Genomic DNA, 23,446 nt, shown 5'->3' on the forward strand with positions numbered 1-23,446 from the left:
GCATACCAGGATAGGGATAAGGGGGCCTTGCATACCAGGATAGGGATTAAGGGGCCATGCATACCAGGATGGGGATGAGGGGCCATGTATACAAGGATAGGGATGAGGGGCCTTGCATACCAGGATAGAGATGAGGGGGCCATGAATACTAGGATAGGGATGAGGAGGCCATGCATACCAGGATGGGGATGAGGAGGCCATGTATACAAGGATAGGGATAAGGGGGCCTTGCATACCAGGATAGAGATGAGGGGGCCATGCATATCAGGATAGGGATGAGCAGGCCATGTATACCAGGATGGGGATGAGGGGGCCATGCATACCAGGATAGGGATGAGGAGGCCATGTATACAAGGATAGGGATAAGGGGGCCTTGCATACCAGGATGGGGATGAGGAGCCATGCATACTAGGATAGGGATAAGGGGGCCATGCATACCAGGATAGGGATGAGGGGGCCATACATACCAGGATAGGGATGAGGAAGTCATGCATACCAGGATAGGGATGAGGGGGCCATACATACCAGGATAGGGATGAGGAAGTCATGCATACCAGGATAGGGATGAGGGGGCCATGGAAAATAGGATATGGATGAGGGGGCCATGCATACCAGGATAGGGATGAGGGGGCCATGCATACCATGATGGGGATGAGGAGCCATGCATACCATAATGGAGATGAGGGGGGCATGCATACCAGGATGGGGATGAGGGGGCCATGCATACCATGATGGGGATGAGGGGGCCATGCAAACCATGATGGGGATGAGGGGGCCATGCATACCAGGATGGGGATGGGGGAGCCACGTATACCAGGATAGGGATGGGGGAGCCATGTATACCAGGATCGGGATGGGGGAGCCATGTATACCAGGATCGGGATGAGGGGGCCATGCATACCAGGATAGGGATGAGAGAGCCATGCATCTTTCCATGTTTATAAAATGGAAAGAGGGAGGCATATCTAAAGAAGAATATAATGTTGTCTGCAGAACCTGCAGGGCACAAATCAGATTATCTAAAGCTGACAATGAATTGAGGCTTGCAAGAGCTGTCAAAAGCAATAATAAAGGATTTTGGGGATATGTCAAAAGTAAAAGAAAAGTCAAAGATGCTATAGGATTTTTACAGGATGAAAATGATGAAATGGTTAGACAGGATGTTGAGAAGGCCGAACTTTTAAACTCCAATTTTGCATCTGTTTTCTCTCAGAAAGGAAATGTAACATCAACTGTTCTTCACTGTCCTATTAAGGGAATAGAAGAATCCAGAATATCTATAAACAGAAAGATAGTGAGGAAACACTTTGCTAACCTAAATGAATTCAAGTCTCCAGGTCCAGATGAATTACACCCCAGAATACTGAAGGAGATAGCAGAAGAAATTTTTGAACCCCTCTCCATAATCTTTGAAAATTCTTGGAGAACAGGAGAAGTCCCAGAAGACTGGAGAAGAGCAAATGTTGTTCCTATCTTCAAAAAGGGGAAGAAGGTGGACCCAGGCAACTATAGGCCGGTGAGTGACTTCTATACCAGGAAAGAGGTTTGAACAAATTATTAAACAACATGTATGTCAGTACCTGGATAAGAATGAAGTGATTAAACAGAGTCAGCATGGGTTTTTAACTAATAAGTCATGTCAGACTAACTTAATTTACTTCTATGATGGAATCACTGATTGGGTGGATCAAGGAAATGCTGTAGATATAGTATATCTTGACTTCAGCAAAGCATTTGACAAAGTATCTCATACAATCCTTATTGAAAAAATGACTAAGTATGGAATGTACAAGGCAACTGTTAGGTGGATTCATAACTGGCTTAGTGATCAGACCCAAAGAGTGGTCGTAAATGGCTGCACATCCAGTTGGAAGAATGTCTCAAGTGGGGTACCACAGGGCTCTGTCCTGGGCCCTGTATTGTTCAACATCTTTATCAACGATTTAGATGAAGGAATTGAGGGTAAACTGATTAAATTTGCTGATGACACAAAGCTAGGAGGGATAGCTAATACTAGAGAAGAGAGAGAGAGGATTCAAAAAGATATAAATAAACTGGAGAAGTGGGCAGCAACTAACAGAATGGTTTTTAACAGGGAAAAATGCAAAGTACTACATCTGGGCAATAAAAATGTAAAAAGCATATACAGAATGGGAGGAATAGGGCTAAGTGACAGCACATGTGAAAAAGACTTGGGTATACTAATAGATCACAGACTGAATATGAGTCAACAGTTTGATGCAGCAGCAAAAAAGGCAAATGCAATTCTAGGATGTATTAACAGAAGCATACAGTCTAGATCACGTGAACTCATTATTTCCCTCTACTCCTCTTTGGTCAGACCTCATCTGGAATATTGTGTCCAGTTTTGGGCACCACATTTTAAAAAAGACATCAACAAACTGGAGCAAGTTCAGAAAAGAGCGACCAGAATGGTGACCGGTCTGCAAACCCTGTCTTATGAGGAAAGGTTGCAGGATTTGGGAATGTTTAGTTTGCAAAAGAGAAGACTGAGAGGAGACTTAATAGCTGTCTACAAATATCTAAAGGGCTGTCACATTGTAGAAGGATCAACTTTATTCTCATTTGCACAAGGAAAGACTAGAAGCAATGGGATGAAACTGAATGGGAGGGGACAGATTAGATATTAGAAAAAACTTTTTGACAGTTAGAGTGATCAATGAGTGGAACAAGCTGCCTCGAGAAGTGGTGAGTTCTCCTTCAATGGAAGTCTTCAAACAGAGGCTGGACAGACATCTGACTGGGATGATTTAGTGAATCCTGCTTTGAGCAGGGGGTTGGACCAGATGGCTCAGGAGGTCCCTTCCAACGCTATGATTCTATGATTCATACTAGGATAGGGAAGAGGGGGCCATGCATACCAGGATAGGGAAGAGGGGGCCATGCATACCAGGAGAGAACATTGTACCAGAATAGAGGCTGCGTAGGGAAATGTAATAAAATTTGGGCTATATGGAACTCCTCACACCTCACTATATCATCGCGTAGTTAATGACCTAGCTCCAATATGACAGAGACAGTGGTAAGGTCTGCATTGGCTCACACTATGCAGTAGCAGAATATTAACAATCTGGCAGTGAGGTAGCTTTACTGTCCTATTTTAGGGTGCGGTACTTTAGATGTCCTGCAATATTTCGAGTTCTGTCTGACCAAGTATGTGTATTAGGATTTGTATTACTCATTGTATACACTTACTGGTTTCCACAATTATTATGATGAGCCGAGTATATGCCGATTTGGTCATATGCAAAATGTGTATGTTTTCCTTTCTTTCTTGTTTAATAAAGGAATTTAAAAAAAAAATTATATATATATATTCTGCCAACTGAGGAAATCTATCAGCAAACACGGGGTAGGTGAATGGACAAAGTACTTCAGTGTCTGAATAATACAACCCTAATGGCGAAAAGTGTCCATAGGAAAAGAGGAGGAAGCAAACAATGGGGTGACGGGACGAGAAGCCCCGCGGGTGGATCAAAGGCGGTCTTAAATAAACCTATGCTATTTCATCTGCCAGCATGCCCACCGTGTGCTGCACCCCAAAAGAGGGGAGAAAACTTGTTTTGCTCAAATGCTAGTCAGAACAATGGCTGTGTATGCTGCAACTCCTGTGCCTGAGATGGGTAACGTCCTTGTGATGACCATCTCTCCTGGTGGTGATGCTGACACCTGTCTCACTATAGTTTCTTGATTAAGAAGATCATCATTATCATGATCAAGACATATCCTCACCCATCAATAACCATCATCCAACAATAGCACCATTGTCCATGAATAACACCATATCATCATTCATCCTCCTTTATCACCACCACCATCTCCACTCTGCTCATGGGACGCTGAGTGGAGGGCTCAGACCACACAATCTTCAGGCCATCATCCATGTGACATGGGCAGCACTCACCATGGCGGAGCAATTGTAGTAGTCCTTGTGGGTGGGCTTCCAGGGCTTCAGGCAGCGCCAGCAGAAGCCGTGGTTACACTTGGCACAGGTCATACTGTGGGGTCAAAACACGTGATGAGACGTGGAAGTGTGGGAGTGAGAGGGGGCACAGGCAGGAGACTTACTGAAGGCAGCCCTCATTCTTCTCAATGGGGGCCTGGCAGCTGGGGCAATGCTTGGAAATCAGCTTGGTCAGGTGTTTGCTCTGTGCCTCCAGAGTCATCCCCTCGTAGAAACCTCCGTCGTCCATCCACTGAGACATGTGGCTGCAGCTGGCCGGGTGGTGAGCCTGAGGGGGACGAGCAGTAAGACCCTGACCGAACATTGTAACGACAAAATGCTGTGAGCACGACTCACCTCAGGGAAGCTGCACCTAAAGCAGGACATCCAGGAGCACTTGGCACAAGCAGCTCCACTTCCCAGACCTTCCTTGCACAGGATGCGGTCACAGCCTTGGGGGTTCGTGCACCACGTCAGGTTGGAGCAACTCTCCACAAAGTTGCGCAGCAAAGCCTTCTCATACTGCGGGAAAGGGCACAAGACACACAGCTGCATGTCGGAGGTCATCATCGGGGGACATTACCTATATACATGTATACATACCATCTACATATATACAGTATATACACCTACATGTAGGGGGTCATCAGGAGGGGAAAATACATATATACACCTACATGTAGAGTGTCATCATCAGGGGGGCACTATATATATACACTTATATGTAGGGGATCATCATCAGGGGGGCACCATATATACAGTATATACACCTACATGTAGAGAGTCATCATCAGGGGGACACTATATACACAGTGCATGATTCCCAATTCTTCCAAGAATTTCAACATACCTTTTTTTTTACAAGACAAAATTATTTTTAGAGCGAATTTACATAATTACAAAATGTCTAAGAAGCATCTTATGAAGTCAGCTGTATTTGAGCATTTCAGTGACTCAAGATAAAACACATTTTGTGTGTCAGTGAATAAGTGACCCAGATGAAAACAAATGCTGCAATGCCAAAATCAGTGCATACTCAGGCAGTGGTAAAAATGCTCCTTCAAGAGCTTCCAATCTAAAAAGACAATTTACAACGCTGCCACCCCGAAGTTTACAAAGCTGTGCTTGAAAAAGATCACAGCAGCACCAAGAAACAAGAGCCCAGCACTTCCCACCAAGCAAAGGAGGAAAGAGCGTCTCAAACATCAGCTACAAGATATTTTGTAAGTGACAAAGTTACTGTAACAATGACAGCAGGTGTGTTTAACAGACAGCTCATCGAGCTTGTTGTGAAGGACGGTGTACCATTATCATTATTTGCATGACCAGCTTTTACAGCTCTTAATGGAGAAATGGCTGCAAACTTGGCATTTAATAATAATAATAATCTTTATTTATATAGCGCCAACATATTCGGCAGCGCTTTACAGTTGAACAGTTTCAAACACAACAGTCATAAGTAACAACGTTAACAATACAATAATTAAAGCGAAATAAGACGACCCTGCTCGTGGAGCTTACAATCTACAATGAGGTGGGGGAGATACAAAGCATAGGTTTGTATTTACAATGATGTATTTACAATGACGGTCCAGCCATCTTCAGGGGGTGGGGGTTAGATGGAGATAGTGAATGGGCTACACACACACAAACGTAACATGACTTTGATTACTGAATGTGATAGGCCGCTCTGAACAAATGCGTTTTGAGCGAGCGCCTAAAACTATGCAAATTGTGGATGATCCTAATATCTTGGGGTAGAGCATTCCAGAGGATTGGCGCAGCACGGGAGAAGTCTTGGAGTCGGGAGTGGGAGGTACGGATTAGGGCAGAGGTTAGTCGAAAGTCATTTGCAGAGCGCAGCGGTCGGTTAGGCCGATAGACAGAAATGAGGGAGGAGATGTAAGGGGGTGCCGCACTGTGGAGAGCTTTGTGGGTGAGAACAAGTACTTTGAATTGTACCCTGTAATGAATTGGCAGCCAGTGTAACGACTGGCGAAGAGCGGACGCGTCTGAGTAACGATTAGCCAGATGGACAACCCTGGCTGCTGCATTAAGGATAGACTGGAGAGGGGAGAGTCGAGTGAGGCCAATTAATAGAGCATTACAGTAGTCCAGGCGGGAGTGGATCAGGGCGACAGTGAGAGTTTTTGTTGTTTCCATGGTGAGAAAAGGGCGGATTCTAGAGATGTTCTTTAGGTGTAAGCGGCATGAGCGGGCAAGAGATTGTATATGGGAGGTGAAGGAGAGATCGGAGTCGAACATAACACCCAGACAGCGTGCCTGCTGTCGGGGTGTTATTATGGTGCCACCCACAGAGAGGGAAATGTCAGATTTAGGGAGGTTAGTAGATGGTGGGAGCAGAAGAAGTTCAGTTTTGGAGAGGTTGAGTTTCAGATAGAGAGCAGACATGATGTTGGAGACTGCAGACAGTCAGTGGCGTTCTGTAGTACAGCGGAGGTAAGGTCAGGGGATGATGTGTACAGTTGTGTGTCATCAGCATAAAGATGGTACTGAAAGCCAAATTCTCTGGAAAGAGAAAGTATTAGAAAATTAGTGATTGAAGAAGCCCTTAACCAAAAGGAAGATCTTAAAAAGAATCTCAAGAGATGAAAACATAATTCTCCCTCTGTACAAATCACTCGTCAGACCACACTTGGAGGATTGTGTGCAATTTTGGACGCCGGTGCTCAAGAAAGACATTACTGAACTTGAAAGGGTTCAAAGGCGGGCTACTAAAATGATAAATGGAGTTGGTTCACTACAATACCCAGAAAGGTTAACAAAATTAGGTCTATTTACTCTAGAAAAGAGAAGACTTAGGGGAGACCTAATATATATGTACAAGTATATCAGAGGGCAATACAGAGATCTCTCCAATGAACTGCTTGTGCCAAGGACTGTGACAAGAACAAGGGGGCATTCTCTTCGTTTGGAGGAAAGACAATTTCTGCACCAGCATAGAAGAGGGTTCTTCACGGTAAGAGCAGTGAGGCTCTGGAATTCTCTTCCTGAGGAAGTGGTGATGGCCAACTCCCTGAATGAATGTAAGAAAGGAATGGAGGCTTTTCTTGTGAGTAACAGTATAGAAGGTTACAAATAACATAATATTATAGGTAGATGGTTGACCCAGCTTAGGGGGAAGGAATTTTTTTCCCTATGGAGAAAATTGGCTTCTACTCTGTGGGTTTTTTGCCTTGCCCAGGATCAACAATGCAGAACAACTGCACTAAAAATAGGCTGAACTAGATGGACATAAGGTCTTCCTTCAGCCTTCAAAACTATGTCACTATGTTACTACTATGAGACGCTTTGTGTTTCTTAAAATGGACGTCTGCACACGTCACAGAGTGAACCATTTTGCTATCAATGTTCGATATGTTTGTGACAACAAAAAATTGTTACCAACATGCTGGCAGTAAAAGATACTAAAGCTCATCACAGCAGCCAGTTTCTCCAGGCCTTAGTGGAAAAAGTTCTGCAGGATTATGAACTCACAAAAGAGAACAGGTTCTTGCTATTGTAACGGACAATGCTTCAGACATGATAAGTACAATTACACTGATGAATGAGAGTAATGAAGGTGAACAGCAGCTAGAAGAACATTTCACATTCAGTATGTTGGAGATGGAAGGCCACAGTCCTGTTCCCATAATGGAGGAACAACAGATATTACTACAGAAGAACAGCAAAGTGGTTCTTTACAATTAGATGATCTTGTTGAAGCTGCTTCACACCTCTTTCCTATTCATCACATGCGCGGTGTTGTGCACACGCTGCAGCTGGTAATAAGAGATAGTCTGCAAGAGGGACATGCTGGAAATCTGATTAGCAAAGTGAGGAAATTGGCAATTGCTGTCAGAACCCTTAAAATTGATTCCATCTTAAAGAGACGTGCTGGAAAAGGGGCAATTGTGGATCAAGCCACTCAGTGGGGCAGCACCTATTTAATGATTGACCGATTGCTTGAGCTGAAACCCTTCCTTTTAGATATGGCCGACTCTCAGGTAAAGCCCCCGTTACACATAGCGATATCGCTAGCAATATCGCTGTAACGTCACCGATTTTGTGACGCAGCTATGTCTGATACTTAACTCCGACCGGCTCCCCCGCTGCTCATCGCTGGTCGCACGAGAACGTCCTGGATCATTTCTCGTCGGGCGCTTCCTGCTGGGCTTCCCATGGCGCCGACTAGCAACGCGTGGATGCGGGCGGGAGGACGTCAGGATCGCCGCGTCTGACAGGTAAGTAGCGACCCCTGCGATGTCGCTGGTGAGATCTGCCTGTGTGGCAGCTCACTAGCGACCACTTAGCGATGCACCAACGATACATATTGTTGTCGGGATCGCTGGTGCATCGCTAGTGTAATGGTACCCTAACACTACATGAAGGTCAATGGACACAGGTGGCTGAATTGAAGGAATTGCTTCATCACCCACTTACAGTGACTAAAAAGTTACAAGCTGAGGATATAACTCCTGGCATTTTTATAGAGGAGTGGAAGAACTTGTTGTTTTCCTTGACCCAAAGAGGAGGTTTAATCGCAGATGGCATTACTGCTTCAATAAAACAGAGAGAGACACTGCTATTGGAAAATAACATTTTTCTGGCAGCTGTTTATGTGGACCCGAGTCATCGTATATTGCTGGAAGATCAACAGCTTACTAAAGGAAAAGAAGCTCTGACTGAGGTAGCAGTTAGGATGAGTGGGCTAAAGGATGGCCAAGAGCAAAAGGACTCGGGTCCTGCCAGCAGGGCTGTGGAGTCGGAGTCGTGGAAGTTGGAGCCCATTTTGGTGGAGTCGGAGTCATGGAAATTGAGGAGTCAGAGGTTTGGCTTACCGACTCCCCACAGCCCTGGTATGAGGGAATCGGAGTTGGAATCGGTGTCATGGAAACTGAGGAGTCAAAGTTGGAGTCGGAGTCAGAGGTTTGGCTCACTGACTCCACAGTCCTGCCTGCCAGTGCTGCTGCTGCCGTATATTCATCCTCATCAGATGAGGCGTTTGATTTTTGTTACGTGTTACAGAACCACTTAGCACCCAGAATATGTTGTGCATTTATATGTATGGATAATAGGTTCTATGTGAGATGCATGTCCCTAATGCATCAGCATTCCCCTTTTGTCCGCCCTCCCCCCACCTTTGTAATTTCCACAGTAAACATCGGCAGGCTCCGGCCACCTGCGGCTTTTGTAATGCATGTCTGGCCTGCCGCTTTTCTATTGGCCTGCCCTCTGTATCTGTGTGATATATTCTGTGTCCTGTGAGTAAAGTGTTGTCAGACTGGAAATACGTGGAGAAGCAGTGATCTTTTATATGCGCCCATGTAACCCAGGGATTCCAGCCAGCGTCATTCATTCAGACTCCAGCCAACGCAGAGCGGACCTCCGAAAACACGGGGTGGTACTGAAAGAGGTACCACAGCTTGGTAGACCCCGTTACACTGGTGGCAGACAGCGGCATTTGATACCCCTTCTACAGGAGGAAAGGAATGAATGGAAAATAACTACCAGAAGTTAAAGAGGACTACATTAAAAGATCTGGTGGAAGCCCGAGGGTTGATCGCCAGCAACAAAACAAAAACGGATTTGATAGCAGCCATCAGGGAACACGACAGTGCAGCGCCCCCCAATGTGAACGTGGAGGAGACCGAATTCCAGAGGGAGGTAAAGAACAGACTGGCGTTATATGGCCCAAACCCTGCGGTAGAGATCATACGAGAGGTGATGGCTGATGTGCGTACTGATCTGAAGGAAAAGATGGCCGAGCGGACCAGGATAGAGCTAGCCAAGATGGAGATGGCAGAGCGGAGAGAGGAGAGTCAGCGAGCAGAGGGAGGTCTGGCCTTCGACCTGGTACCTTCAACAGTAAGCCATAAAAAGATCCAGTATAATGCCTTCCGACAGTTGGGGGAGGCAGAGGAAGACATTGATGGCTTTCTGCAGGACTTTGAGCGGCAGTGTGCCCTTCATCAAGTGAAGCCGGAGGAACGGGTTCAGATTCTGGCCAGCAAGCTGACAGGCCAGGCAGCGGACGCCTATCGCACGGTACCTGATGAGGACTGTATGGACTATGAGCGGATCAAAGAAGTGATCTTGGCCCGGTATGCGCCGACACCAGAGGCCTATCGCCAAAAGTTCCGCGAACTTATAAAACGCGTAACCGATACCCACGCTGAATGGACCTATAAATTACGGCGGTCACTGCTACAGTGGGTACAAGGGAGCCAAGCAACCACTAATTAGGACGTCCTCCTGCTCTTCCTGTTAGAACGATTCTTTAATGGACTAAACCCCGAGCCACAAATATGGCTTCGGGACAGGCGGCCAACGACTCTTGAGGAAGCCGCTCGTCTGGCCGATGAACATCATGATGCCAGGAGGCCGCAGTTCTCCGGATCAAAGGTGGTCACTAGGGGCCCGCTCATGGACCTGGAGGGCCCCAAACCACCGAAGATTGTAGGGGGACCAGCTAGAAACCCGGCCTACCACAATCCCCCTGGGGCGCGATGCCACACCTGCCTTCAACTGGGCCACCTGCAAAGACAATGCCCCAAACGGACTCAGCATACCCAGTGGCCAAAGGTGGGAACAGCTACCTTCAGCCGGGCTGCTGTACACTGCTACCAAGGCGAAGCTGACCCTGCATTGGGGGCTACGACTAACCAAGGGGTGGAAGAGATGGAGGAAGTGCTGCATGAAGTAGACCCCGTGCAGGCAGCCCGGGCAGATAATCGACAACAGCATCGACAGGTCGTGTGGGTTAATAAGAAACGTATGCAGGGACTAAGAGATTCCGGGGCAACTTTGACCCTTGTGAAGCCTCATCTCGTCCGGGACTAAGAAGACGGACCGGACAGTGGCAGTCCGTGTAGCAGGGGGAGCTATACATCGACTACCCACTGCCAGGATTCACCTGAACTGGGGAGTCGGGGATGGCCTTGTTGAGGTCGGCTTGATGGAGGATTTGCCTGCAGACGTCTTGCTGGGAAATGACTTGGGGCCCATGTTGTCTGCATTCTCGGTGGCCCCTCTGGCTGAGACCTATCCTGTGACTACCTGGAGACAAGCTCGAGCTGCGGAGGCGGAATCACACTCAGAGGAGGCCCAGGTAAGACATCCCAGCCCTGCACGTATTCCCATAGCCAAAAATTTCTTGGACCACCCCAGATGAATTTAAGAGGGAGTTACTTGAGGATCCTTCATTAGAGGGATATCGTGGGAAGGCACAGGAGGGGAGAGGAGTACTGGAAGGGAAACAGTTTGTATGGAAGCAGGGACTCCTCTACCGAATCACAGAGCAGCACCACACAGGGACGAGTCCCACTATAAAACAACAGCTGGTAGTTCTCAAGAAGTATAGGCAGGAGCTACTGCGAATCTCTCATGATATACCCTTGGCTGGGCACTTCGGCGTCAGTCGCGCCAGACATCGTCTGACACAAAACTTCTTTTGGCGGGGGGTAACCTATGATGTTCGTCAGTACTGCCAGACCTGTGACAGTTGTCAGCGCATTGGCAAGAGGGGGGATCGATGCAAGGCCAAATTATGCCCCCTCCCCATTGTGGAGAAACCATTTAGCCGAGTAGCGGTCGATTTGATAGGGCCGTTAGCCAAACCCAGTCCGTCCGGGAAAAAGTATATATTGACCGTGGTAGATTATGCCACACGGTATCCAGAGGCGGTTGCGTTACCTAACATACTGGCAGAGACGGTGGCGGCCGCCCTGCTCCAGGTTTTCTCACGGGTTGGATTTCCCCGGGAGATTATCTCGGACCAGGGTACCCAGTTTACAGCAGAGGTGACCAACCAACTGTGGAAGTTGTGCGGCGTAAAGTCCATTAGAAGCGCCCCGTACCACCCGCAAACCAATGGGTTGTGTGAACGCTTTAACGGGACATTAAAACAGCTCATTGGGACTTTTACCAGGACCTACAGGGACTGAGAGAAATTCTTGCCACACCTCCTGTTTGCCTATTGGGAGGTGCCCCAAGAATCCACAGGGTTCTCCCCGTTCGAGCTGGTATACGGGAGACGGGTAAGGGGACCCCTAGACTTAGTGCTGGAACATTGGGAAGGGGAGGGCCTCATAAGGGGTACCTATTGTACCCTATGTGCTGGAATTCTGGGACCACCTGCAGGATCCGACTCAGGCTGTACGTGAGAACATGCAGCGGCGCCAGCGCATATGGTACGATCGGAGGGCCAGAGAGCGCACTTTGGAAATAGGACAGAAGGTCCTGGTGTTAGAGCCCACTAAGCAGAATAAGTTTCAAGCGTCATGGCAGGGGCCCTACCAGGTAATGGGGAAAATAGCCGACACAACCTATAATGTCGCCGATTGTGACGACCCAAGGGTTATCCGCATGTTCCACGTGAATATGCTGAAGCCCTACCGGGAGCGCCCTGAAGAGGTAGTGGCCATCTGTGCACCTGAGGCAGAGGATTTAGCCGGACTTCCCTTGCCGGATGTCTTAGGGGAAAGGACTCAGTCTAAAACATGGGACCAGGTACACTTGGGTGAAGACCTAGGCCCCCAGGAGAGACAGCAGGTGGAGGCGTTGTTGAGGCTGCGACAGAGGATGTTTTCAGAGAGACCGGGGTACACTCGCCTGGCACAACACAAGGTTGAGACCCAGGATCAGACCCCCCTGCGACAAAACCCCTTCCGCATCCCTGAGTCTGTACGAGAGGGGGAAGCGACAAGAGATGCTGCGTTTAGGGGTCATTGAAGAGTCAGATAGTCCCTGGGCATCCCCCGTAGTGTTAGTGCCCAAGAAGGATGGGACTACACGGTTTTGTGTAGACTATCGTAAGCTCAATGGGAAAACAGTGACGGATGCATACCCCATGCCGCGTGTGGATGAGTTGTTAGACCGGCTGGCGGAGGCAAAGTATTTGACCACCATCGATCTATGCAAAGGCTACTGGCAGATTCCCCTTAGTCCTGACGCTATTCCCAAGTCGGCATTTGTCACCCCGTTCGGCTTATTCCATTTTCGAGTTATGCCATTCGGGATGAAGAATGCCCCGGCGACCTTCCAAAGGCTGGCTGACCGGCTTTTGGATGGTCTCCAGGACTATGCTTGTGCCTACCTGGACGACAAGCCATCTACAGTGCGACATGGGAAGAGCATCTAAATCACCTAGAGACAGTATTGGACAGGATCCACCAGGCCGGAATCACCCTGAACCCTAACAAGTGTCACGTGGGCAAAGCAGAGGTTCAGTATTTAGGGCATTGGGTGGGAAGTGGGAAACAGCGACCAGAACCAGCCAAGATTGAGGCCATAGCCAAATGGCCCATCCCACGCACTAAAACCCAGGTCATGGCGTTTCTAGGGACAGCGGGGTATTACAGGAAATTCGTTCCCAGTTACAGCAGCGTAGCCAAGCCCCTCACTGATCTGACCCGTAAGAACCAACCCCGCCAGGTAACCTGGACCTCCGAGTGTGAGGAAGCATTCCGCCAACTAAAGGACGCCCTCACCAATACCCCTGTATTGGCCGCACCCCATCCAACTAAACGTTTCCTTGTTCACACAGACGCTTCTATGTTTGGATTGGGGGCAGTACTGAGCCAAGTCGGGCCGGACAGCCAAGAACACCCGATAGCTTACCTGAGTCGGAAACTACTGCCCCGTGAAGTAAGCTATGTGGCCATCGAGAAGGAGTGCCTGGCGGTAGTATGGGCACTCAAGAAGTTGCAACCATATTTGTATGGACGACAGTTTTCCCTCCTAACGGACCATAATCCCCTTGTCTGGCTTAATCGGGTCTCCGGAGACAACGCCAGATTGCAGCGGTGGAGTTTAGCCCTACAACCTCTGGACTTCACCATCCACCACAGACCCGGCAAACAAAATGGTAACGCCGATGGACTAAGTCGACAAACGGAACTTGTACCAACCCCATAAACTTCGGTCATCCCCAAACCGATCCGTTGAGGATCAGACAGTGTATGCCGATCGCGTCGCTGAAAAGGGGAGCCGTGTTACAGAACCACTCAGCACCCAGAATATGTTGTGCAGTTATATGTATGTATAATAGGTTCTATGTGAGATGCATGTCCCTAATGCATCAGTTCACAGGCTGCGCCCCTGGTCAGAGGGGACACGATATTCTCCTTTTGTCCGCCCTCCCCCCACCTTTGTAATTCCCACAGTAAACATTGGCAGGCTCTGGCCACCTGTGGCTTTCGTAATGCATGTCTGGCCTGCCGCTTTTCTATTGGCCTGCCCTCTGTATCTGTTTGATATATTCTGTGTCCTGTGAGTAAAGTGTTGTCAGACTGGAAATACGTGGAGAAGCAGTGATCTTTTATATGCGCCCATGTAACCAAGGAATTCCAGCCAGCGTCATTCATTCAGACTCCAGCCAACGCAGAGCGGACCTCCGAAAACACGGGGTGGTACTGAAAGAGGTACCCCAGCTTGGTAGACCCCGTTACACTATATATACAGTATATTCACCTACATGTAGGGAATCATCATCGGGGGACACTATATAAAAAACCAGGGGAAGAGTCTTGAGGAGATCATTTGCATATTCCCAGTGCCTTCTGGGATAAGTGAAGAGTCTCCGCGAGCTCAACGATCACTGGGTTTTGGCCGTTGCAGCTGAAAAGAGGCCGTGCGAAATTTGGCTGATCTTTCATCGTTTTTAAGAAATCTCAAGATGGAAGAGACCAGGAGCCATTTGGTGAGCTGCATTTCTTGCTACATGTTCACAGATTTACCAGTGGAAAAGCCAAACTTCACATGCCACAAATGCAAGCTTGTGTCCCTGTTGGAGGAAAAGTTGCAAAATCTCGAAGAGAGGTTAGCTACGTTGAAGATCATTAAGGAAGGTGAAGAGTTCTTGGACAGAGCAGAATTATCTCTTCATGTTACAGAAAGAGAAGAAATTCGAAGTGCACCTGAAGAAACAGAGGAATGGAGACATGTGACCCAGAGAAGCAGGAGGATCAGGAGGCAGTCAGCACCCATACTGCTCAGGAACCAGTACCAGCCTCTCACGCAGGAAAACGATGAAGAAATACATCAGGATAAGACTTTGCCAACAAACAGCAACCTTGTACGCCTTCAGAGTCCTCCTGGATGGAGAAAGAAAAATGTTGTGAAGAAGAAACGGAGAGTGGTGGTCATGGGGGATTCCCTGTTGAGAGGAACTGAGGCCGCTATCTGCAGACCGGATATAACTTCAAGAGAAATGTGCTGTCTTCCAGGTGCAAAAATTAAAGATGTGTCTGACAGGATATCAGGACTCTTCAGACCTACAGATGACTACCCATTCCTGCTACTACATGTGGGGACAAATGACACCGCAAGAAACGACCTGGAAATCATCTGCAGAGACTTTGAAGACTTAGGCAAGAAAGTGAAAGAACTGGGAGCGCAGGTGGTCTTCTCTTCCATCCTCCCAGTGGATGGCCATGGAACAAGGAGGTGGAATAAGATTCTGCAGGTGAACAACTGGCTACGTCGATGGTGCCGTCAGCAACGATTTGGATTTCTGGATCACGGAGTGAACTACTTAGGCCTGTTTCACACTTCCGTTTTTTCAAATCCGTCAAAATCCGTTGGTTTCCGTAAAAAAACGGATCCGCCATTTTTTTGCAGGATCCGTTTTTTTTTGTCCCATAGACTTCCATTAGTGGTTACCGCGGATCCGTCAAAAAAACGGATCCGTTTTTTTAAAAACGGATCCGTTTGCATCAGTTTCCGTCAAAAAAACGGAAACGGATCCGTTTGGCGGACACAAAAACGGAAGTGTGAAACAGGCCTTATACGATGGACTACTTGCTAGAGATGGGGTGCACCTTACGAAGACTGGAAAACATGTATTTGGAAGTCGCCTTGCTACACTTGTAAGGAGAGCTTTAAACTAGAACAACATGGGAAGGGAAGCAAAAGACCAGAAAAAGCCATACACCTGACAAATGCTACTGAGAACTCTGCTATTAGAAGTGGAAAGGAAGAACAAAGACGAAAGAATCTAATTAATAAAAATATTGGAGAAAGAGAAACCAATCACAAACTAAAATGTTTCTATACTAATGCACAAAGCATGGGCAACAAACAAGGAGAATTGGAACTACTAACACAGGAAAAGAAATATGATGTCATTGGAATCACTGAAACTTGGTGGGACAATACACATGATTGGAATACAAGACTAGAAGGATACAACTTATTTGCAAGAAACAGACTTGATAAACGAGGAGGGGGTGTCGCATTGTATGTTAGAAACGCGTATATCTGCACAGAGATTGAAGCTTCAGAGACTGGGAGTTCTGTGGAAACTGTTTGGGTAAGAATACAAGGACAGAACAATGGAAAGGACACCATTGTAGGCATTTACTACAGGCCGTCTGTGCAAGCCGAAGATATAGATGAACTCTTTATGCATCAGATGGCCAAGTTCTCCAAAAAATATGACATAGTTGTCATGGGAGATTTCAACTATCCAGACATTTGTTGGGAATCTCTCTCAGGCAAAACTAACAGGTCAAGGAAATTCTTATCCTCTCTTGCTGACAACTTTATCTTCCAAAAGGTAGGGGAGAAAACAAGGGGAACTGCTACCTTGGATCTAATCCTTATAAACAGGGAGGAAATGGTTGAGGAGGTAAAAGTGGCTGGGACCCTAGGAGGTAGCGACCATGCTATTTTAGAATTTTGGATAACTAGAGGTGGAAGACCTGTGAAGACTCAGACGTCAAGGTTAGATTTCAGAAAGGCAGATTTTAAGGGATTCAGAAAGAGAATTGGAGGGATCCAATGGCTGGATATCCTTAAAGACAAAAATGTCCAGGAAGGATGGGAAATCTTGAAAAATGAAATTCTCAAAGCACAGTTGTTAACAATTCCGAAAAGAGGGAAGAATAGGAAGCATTTAAGGAAACCAGGATGGATGAACACAGAACTTAAGCACATGCTAAAAAGGAAGAAAAAAATGTTTATAAAATGGAAAGAGGGAGGCATATCTAAAGAAGAATATAATGCTGTCTGCAGAACCTGCAGGGCACAAATCAGATTAGCTAAAGCTGAAAATGAACTGAGGCTTGCAAGAGATGTCAAAAGCAATAATAAAGGATTTTGGGGATATGTCAAAAGTAAAAGAAAAGTCAAAGATGCTATAGGATTTTTACAGGATGAAAATGATGAAATGGTAAGACAGGATGTTGAGAAGGCTGAACTTTTAAATTCCTATTTTGCATCTGTTTTCTCTCAGAAAGGAAATGCAACATCAACTGTTATTCACTGTCCTATTAAGGGAATAGAAGAATCCAGGATATCTATAAACAGAAAGATAGTGAGGAAACACTTAGCTAACCTAAATGAATTCAAGTCTCCAGGTCCAGATGAATTACACCCCAGAGTACTGAAGGAGATAGCAGAAGAAATTTTTGAACCCCTCTCCATAATCTTTGAAAATTCTTGGAGAACAGGAGAAGTGCCAGAAGACTGGAGAAGAGCAAATGTTGTTCCTATCTTCAAAAAGGGGAAGAAGGTGGACCCAGGCAACTATAGGCCGGTGAGTCTGACTTCTATACCAGGAAAGATCTTTGAACAAATTATTAAACAACATGTATGTCAGTACCTGGATAAGAATGAAGTGATTAAACAGAGTCAGCATGGGTTTCTAACTAATAAGTCATGTCAGACTAACTTAATTTCCTTCTATGACGGTATCACTGATTGGGTGGATCAAGGAAATGCTGTAGATATAGTATATCTTGACTTCAGCAAAGCATTTGACAAAGTCTCTCATACAATCCTTATTGAAAAAATGACTAAGTATGGAATGGACAAGGCAACTGTTAGGTGGATTCATAACTGGCTTAGTGATCGGACCCAAAGAGTGGTCGTAAATGGCTGCACATCCAGTTGGAAGAATGTCTCAAGTGGGGTACCACAGGGCTCTGTCCTGGGCCCTGTATTGTTCAACATCTTTATCAACGATTTAGATGAAGGAATTGAGGGTAAACTGATTAAATTTGCTGATGACACAAAGCTAGGAGGGATAGCTAATACTAGAGAAGAGAGAGAGAGGATTCAAAAAGATTTAAATAAACTGGAGAAGTGGGCAGCAACTAACAGAATGGTTTTTAACAGGGAGAAATGCAAAGTACTACATCTGGGCAATAAAAATGAAAAAAGCATATATAGAATGGGAGGAATAGGGCTAAGTGACAGCACATGTGAAAAAGACTTGGGTATACTAATAGATCACAGACTGAATATGAGTCAACAGTGTGATGCAGCAGCAAAAAAGGCAAATGCAATTCTAGGATGTATTAACAGAAGCATACAGTCTAGATCACGTGAAGTCATTATTTCCCTCTACTCCTCTTTGGTCAGACCTCATCTGGAATATTGTGTCCAGTTTTGGGCACCACATTTTAAAAAAGACATCAACAAACTGGAGCAAGTTCAGAAAAGAGCGACCAGAATGGTGACCGGTCTGCAAACCCTGTCTTATGAGGAAAGGTTGCAGGATTTGGGAATGTTTAGTTTGCAAAAGAGAAGACTGAGAGGAGACTTAATAGCTGTCTACAAATATCTAAAGGGCTGTCACATTGTAGAAGGATCAACTTTATTCTCATTTGCACAAGGAAAGACTAGAAGCAATGGGATGAAACTGAATGGGAAGAGATACAGATTAGATATTAGAAAAAACTTTTTGACAGTTAGAGTGATCAATGAGTGGAACAGGCTGCCACGAGAAGTGGTGAGTTCTCCTTCAATGGAAGTCTTCAAACAGAGGCTGGACAGACATCTGACTGTGATGATTTAGCGAATACTGCTTTGAGCAGGGGGTTGGACCAGATGGCCCAGGAGGTCCCTTCCAACTCTACGATTCTATGATTCTATGATTCTATATACAGTATATACACCTACATGTAGGGGGTCATCATCAGGGGGGCGCAATATATACACCTACATGTAGGAGGTCATCATCAGGGGGGACGCTATATATACACCTACATGTAGGGGGTCATCATCAGGGGGGGCACTATATACACAGTATATACATCTACATGTAGGGGGTCATCATCAGGGGACACTATATATACAGTATATACATCTACATGAAGGGGGTCATCAGGGGGACACTATATATACAGTATATACACCTACATGTAGGGGATCATCATCAGGGGACACTATATATACAGTATATACACCTACATGTAGGAGGTCATCATCAGGGGGACGCTATATATACAGTATATACACCTACATGTAGGGGGGTCATCATCAGTGGGGCGCTATATATACAGTATATACACCTACATGTAGGGGGTCATCAGGGGGACACTATATATACACCTACATGTAGGGGATCATCATCAGGGGGACACTATATATACAGTATATACAACTACATGTAGGGGATCATCATCAGGGGGACACTATATATACAGTATATACAACTACATGTAGGGGATCATCATCAGGGGGACACTATATACACATTGTATACATCTACATGTAGGGGATCATCATCAGAGGGCACTATATATACAGTATATACACCTACATGTAGGAGGTCATCATCAGGGGGACGCTATATATACAGTATATACACCTACATGTAGGGGGGTCATCATCAGTGGGGCGCTATATATACAGTATATACACCTACATGTAGGGGGTCATCAGGGGGACACTATATATACACCTACATGTAGGGGATCATCATCAGGGGGACACTATATATACAGTATATACAACTACATGTAGGGGATCATCATCAGGGGGACACTATATATACAGTATATACAACTACATGTAGGGGATCATCATCAGGGGGACACTATATACACATTTTATACAACTACATGTAGGGGATCATCATCAGGGGGACACTATATACACATTGAATACATCTACATGTAGCGGGTCATCATCAGAGGGCACTATATATACAGTATATACACCTACATGTAGGGGGTCATCATCAGGGGGACACTATATATACAGTATATACACCTACATGTAGGGGGTCATCAGGGAGACACTATATACACATTATATACAACTACATGTAGGGGGTAATCATCAGAGGGCACTATATATACACGTACATGTAGGGGGTCATCAGGGGGACACTATATACAGTATATACACCTACATGTAGGGGGTCATCAGGGGGACACTATATATACATTATATACACCTACATGTAGGGGGTCATCATCAGGGGGACACTATATACACATTGTATACAACTACATGTAGGGGATCATCAGGGGACACTATATACAGTATATACACCTACATGTAGGGGGTCATCAGGGGGACACTATATACAGTATATACATCTACATGTAGGGGGTCATCGGGGGACACTATATACAGTATATACACCTACATGTAGGGGGTCATCAGGGCGACACTATATACAGTATATACATCTACATGTAGGGGGTCATCAGGGGAACAGTATATACATCTACATGTAGGGGGTCATCATCAGAGGGCACTATATATACAGTATATACACCTACATGTAGGGGGTCATCAGGGGGACACTATATATACAGTATATACACCTACATGTAGGGGATCATCAGGGGACACTATATATACAGTATATACACCTACATGTAGGGGGTCATCATCAGAGGGCACTATATATACAGTATATACACCTACATGTAGGGGGTCATCAGGGGGACACTATATACAGTATATACACCTACATGTAGGGGGTCATCATCAGAGGGCACTATATATACACCTACATGTAGGGGGTCATCAGGGGGACACTATATACAGTATATACATCTACATGTAGGGGGTCATCAGGGGGACACTATATACAGTATATACATCTACATGTAGGGGATCATCATCAGGGGGACACTATATATACAGTATATACACCTACATGTAGGGGGTCATCATCGGGGGGGCACTATATACAGTATATACATCTACATGTAGGGGGTCATCATCAGAGGGCACTATATATACAGTATATACACCTACATGTAGGGGGTCATCAGGGAGACACTATATATACAGTATATACACCTACATGTAGGGGGTCATCATCAGAGGGCACTATATATACAGTATATACACCTACATGTAGGGGGTCATCGGGGGACACTATATACAGTATATACACCTACATGTAGGGGGTCATCATCAGAGGGCACTATATATACAGTATATACACCTACATGTAGGGGGTCATCGGGGGACACTATATACAGTATATACACCTACATGTAGGGGGTCATCATCAGAGGGCACTATATATACAGTATATACACCTACATGTAGGGGGTCATCATCAGAGGGCACTATATATACAGTATATACACCTACATGTAGGGGGTCATCAGGGGGACACTATATACAGTATATACATCTACATGTAGGGGGTCATCAGGGGGACACTATATACAGTATATACACCTACATGTAGGGGGTCATCAGGGGGACACTATATACAGTATATACACCTACATGTAGGGGGTCATCATGGGAACAGTATATACACCTACATGTAGGGGGTCATCATCAGAGGGCACTATATATACAGTATATACACCTACATGTAGGGGGTCATCAGGGGGACACTATATATAGTATATACATCTACATGTAGGGGGTCATCATGGGAACAGTATATACACCTACATGTAGGGGGTCATCATCAGGGGGACACTATATATACAGTATATACACCTACATGTAGGGGGGTCATCATCAGGGGGACACTATATATACAGTATATACACCTACATGTAGGGGATCATCATCAGGGGGACACTACATATACATGGCAGTGACGGAACTGAGGTTTTCTGTGTGTATTACCCACTGGGGGCATACATACCGCCCTCCCTGCAGAGTGGACAATAGCCAGTAAGTGACAAGGCAGCCTTTCTGGCGACTACTTATCCTAGGAATAGTTCCTTGACTGACCTGAGGGTAACGGGGGCACCAGAGAGCTGCAAGTTCCAAAACCGGAACTGAAGGTGGAAACAAAAGTTCTGGGTGGTTATATGACCCACGACGAGTAATAAATAGTAAATTTGTGACAACTGGTGGGATATAATAAATCCCGGGGAACTGGGGGCAACCACCCCCCTCCCACCCCCCCCAATTCATGACAATCTACATGTAGAGGGTCATTAGGGGCACACTACATATATACACCTACATGTCAGAGGTCATCATCAGTGGGACACTACATATATACACCTACATGTAGGGGGTCATCAGGGGGACACTACATATATACATCTACATGTAGGGGGTCATCATCAGGGGGGGGCACTACATGTATACACCTACATGTAGGGGGTCATCAGGGGGACACTACATATATACATCTACATGTAGGGGGTCATCATCAGGGGGGGGCACTACATGTATACACCTACATGTAGGGGGTCATCAGGGGGACACTACATGTATACACCTACATGTAGGGGGTCATCATCAGGGGGACACTACATGTATACACCTACATGTAGGGGGTCATCATCAGGGGGACACTACATGTATACACCTACATGTAGGGGGTCATCATCAGGGGGACACTACATGTATACACCTACATGTAGGGGGTCATCATCAGGGGGACACTACATGTATACACCTACATGTAAGGGGGTCATCATCAGGGAGGGCACTACATGTATACACCTACATGTAGGGGGTCATCATCAGGGGGACACTACATGTATACACCTACATGTAGGGGGTCATCATCAGGGGGACACTACATGTATACACCTACATGTAAGGGGGTCATCATCAGGGAGGGCACTACATGTATACACCTACATGTAGGGGGTCATCATCAGGGGGACACTACATGTATACACCTACATGTAGGGGGTCATCATCAGGGGGGGCACTACATGTATACACCTACATGTAGGGGGTCATCATCAGGGGGGGCACTACATGTATACACCTACATGTAGGGGGTCATCATCAGTGGGACACTACATATATACATCTACATGTAGGGGGTCATCATCAGTGGGACACTACATATATACATCTACATGTAGGGGGTCATCATCAGTGGGACACTACATATATACATCTACATGTAGGGGGTCATCATCAGGGGGGGCACTACATGTATACACCTACATGTAGGGGGTCATCATCAGGGGGACACTACATATATACATCTACATGTAGGGGGTCATCATCAGTGGGACACTACATATATACATCTACATGTAGGGGGTCATCATCAGTGGGACACTACATATATACATCTACATGTAGGGGGTCATCATCAGTGGGACACTACATATATACATCTACATGTAGGGGGTCATCATCAGTGGGACACTACATATATACATCTACATGTAGGGGGTCATCATCAGGGGGGGCACTACATGTATACACCTACATGTAGGGGGTCATCATCAGGGGGACACTACATATATACATCTACATGTAGGGGGTCATCATCAGGGGGGGCAC

At 46.1% G+C, this 23,446-nt stretch overlaps 1 protein-coding gene across 7 annotated transcripts in view; it reads right to left on the reverse strand.

Moving 5' to 3' along the window:
* Nucleotides 1-23,446, reverse strand: part of CUL9 (cullin 9) — a 244,072-nt gene that overhangs the window by 73,863 nt on the left and 146,763 nt on the right. For all 7 annotated transcript variants that reach the window (XM_073563508.1, XM_073563509.1, XM_073563511.1 and 4 more), the window contains 3 exons: nt 4,322-4,486; nt 4,090-4,253; nt 3,926-4,019 (listed from right to left, as the gene is read on the reverse strand). In XM_073563508.1, coding sequence (XP_073419609.1) covers nt 3,926-4,019; nt 4,090-4,253; nt 4,322-4,486 — 423 coding nt within the window. The remainder of the gene's footprint in view (nt 1-3,925; nt 4,020-4,089; nt 4,254-4,321; nt 4,487-23,446) is intronic.

This window comes from Dendrobates tinctorius, unplaced genomic scaffold (genome assembly GCF_039654945.1).
Source record: "Dendrobates tinctorius isolate UK_male_01 unplaced genomic scaffold, ASM3965494v1 ptg000393l, whole genome shotgun sequence".
Taxonomy (NCBI): domain Eukaryota; kingdom Metazoa; phylum Chordata; class Amphibia; order Anura; family Dendrobatidae; genus Dendrobates; species Dendrobates tinctorius.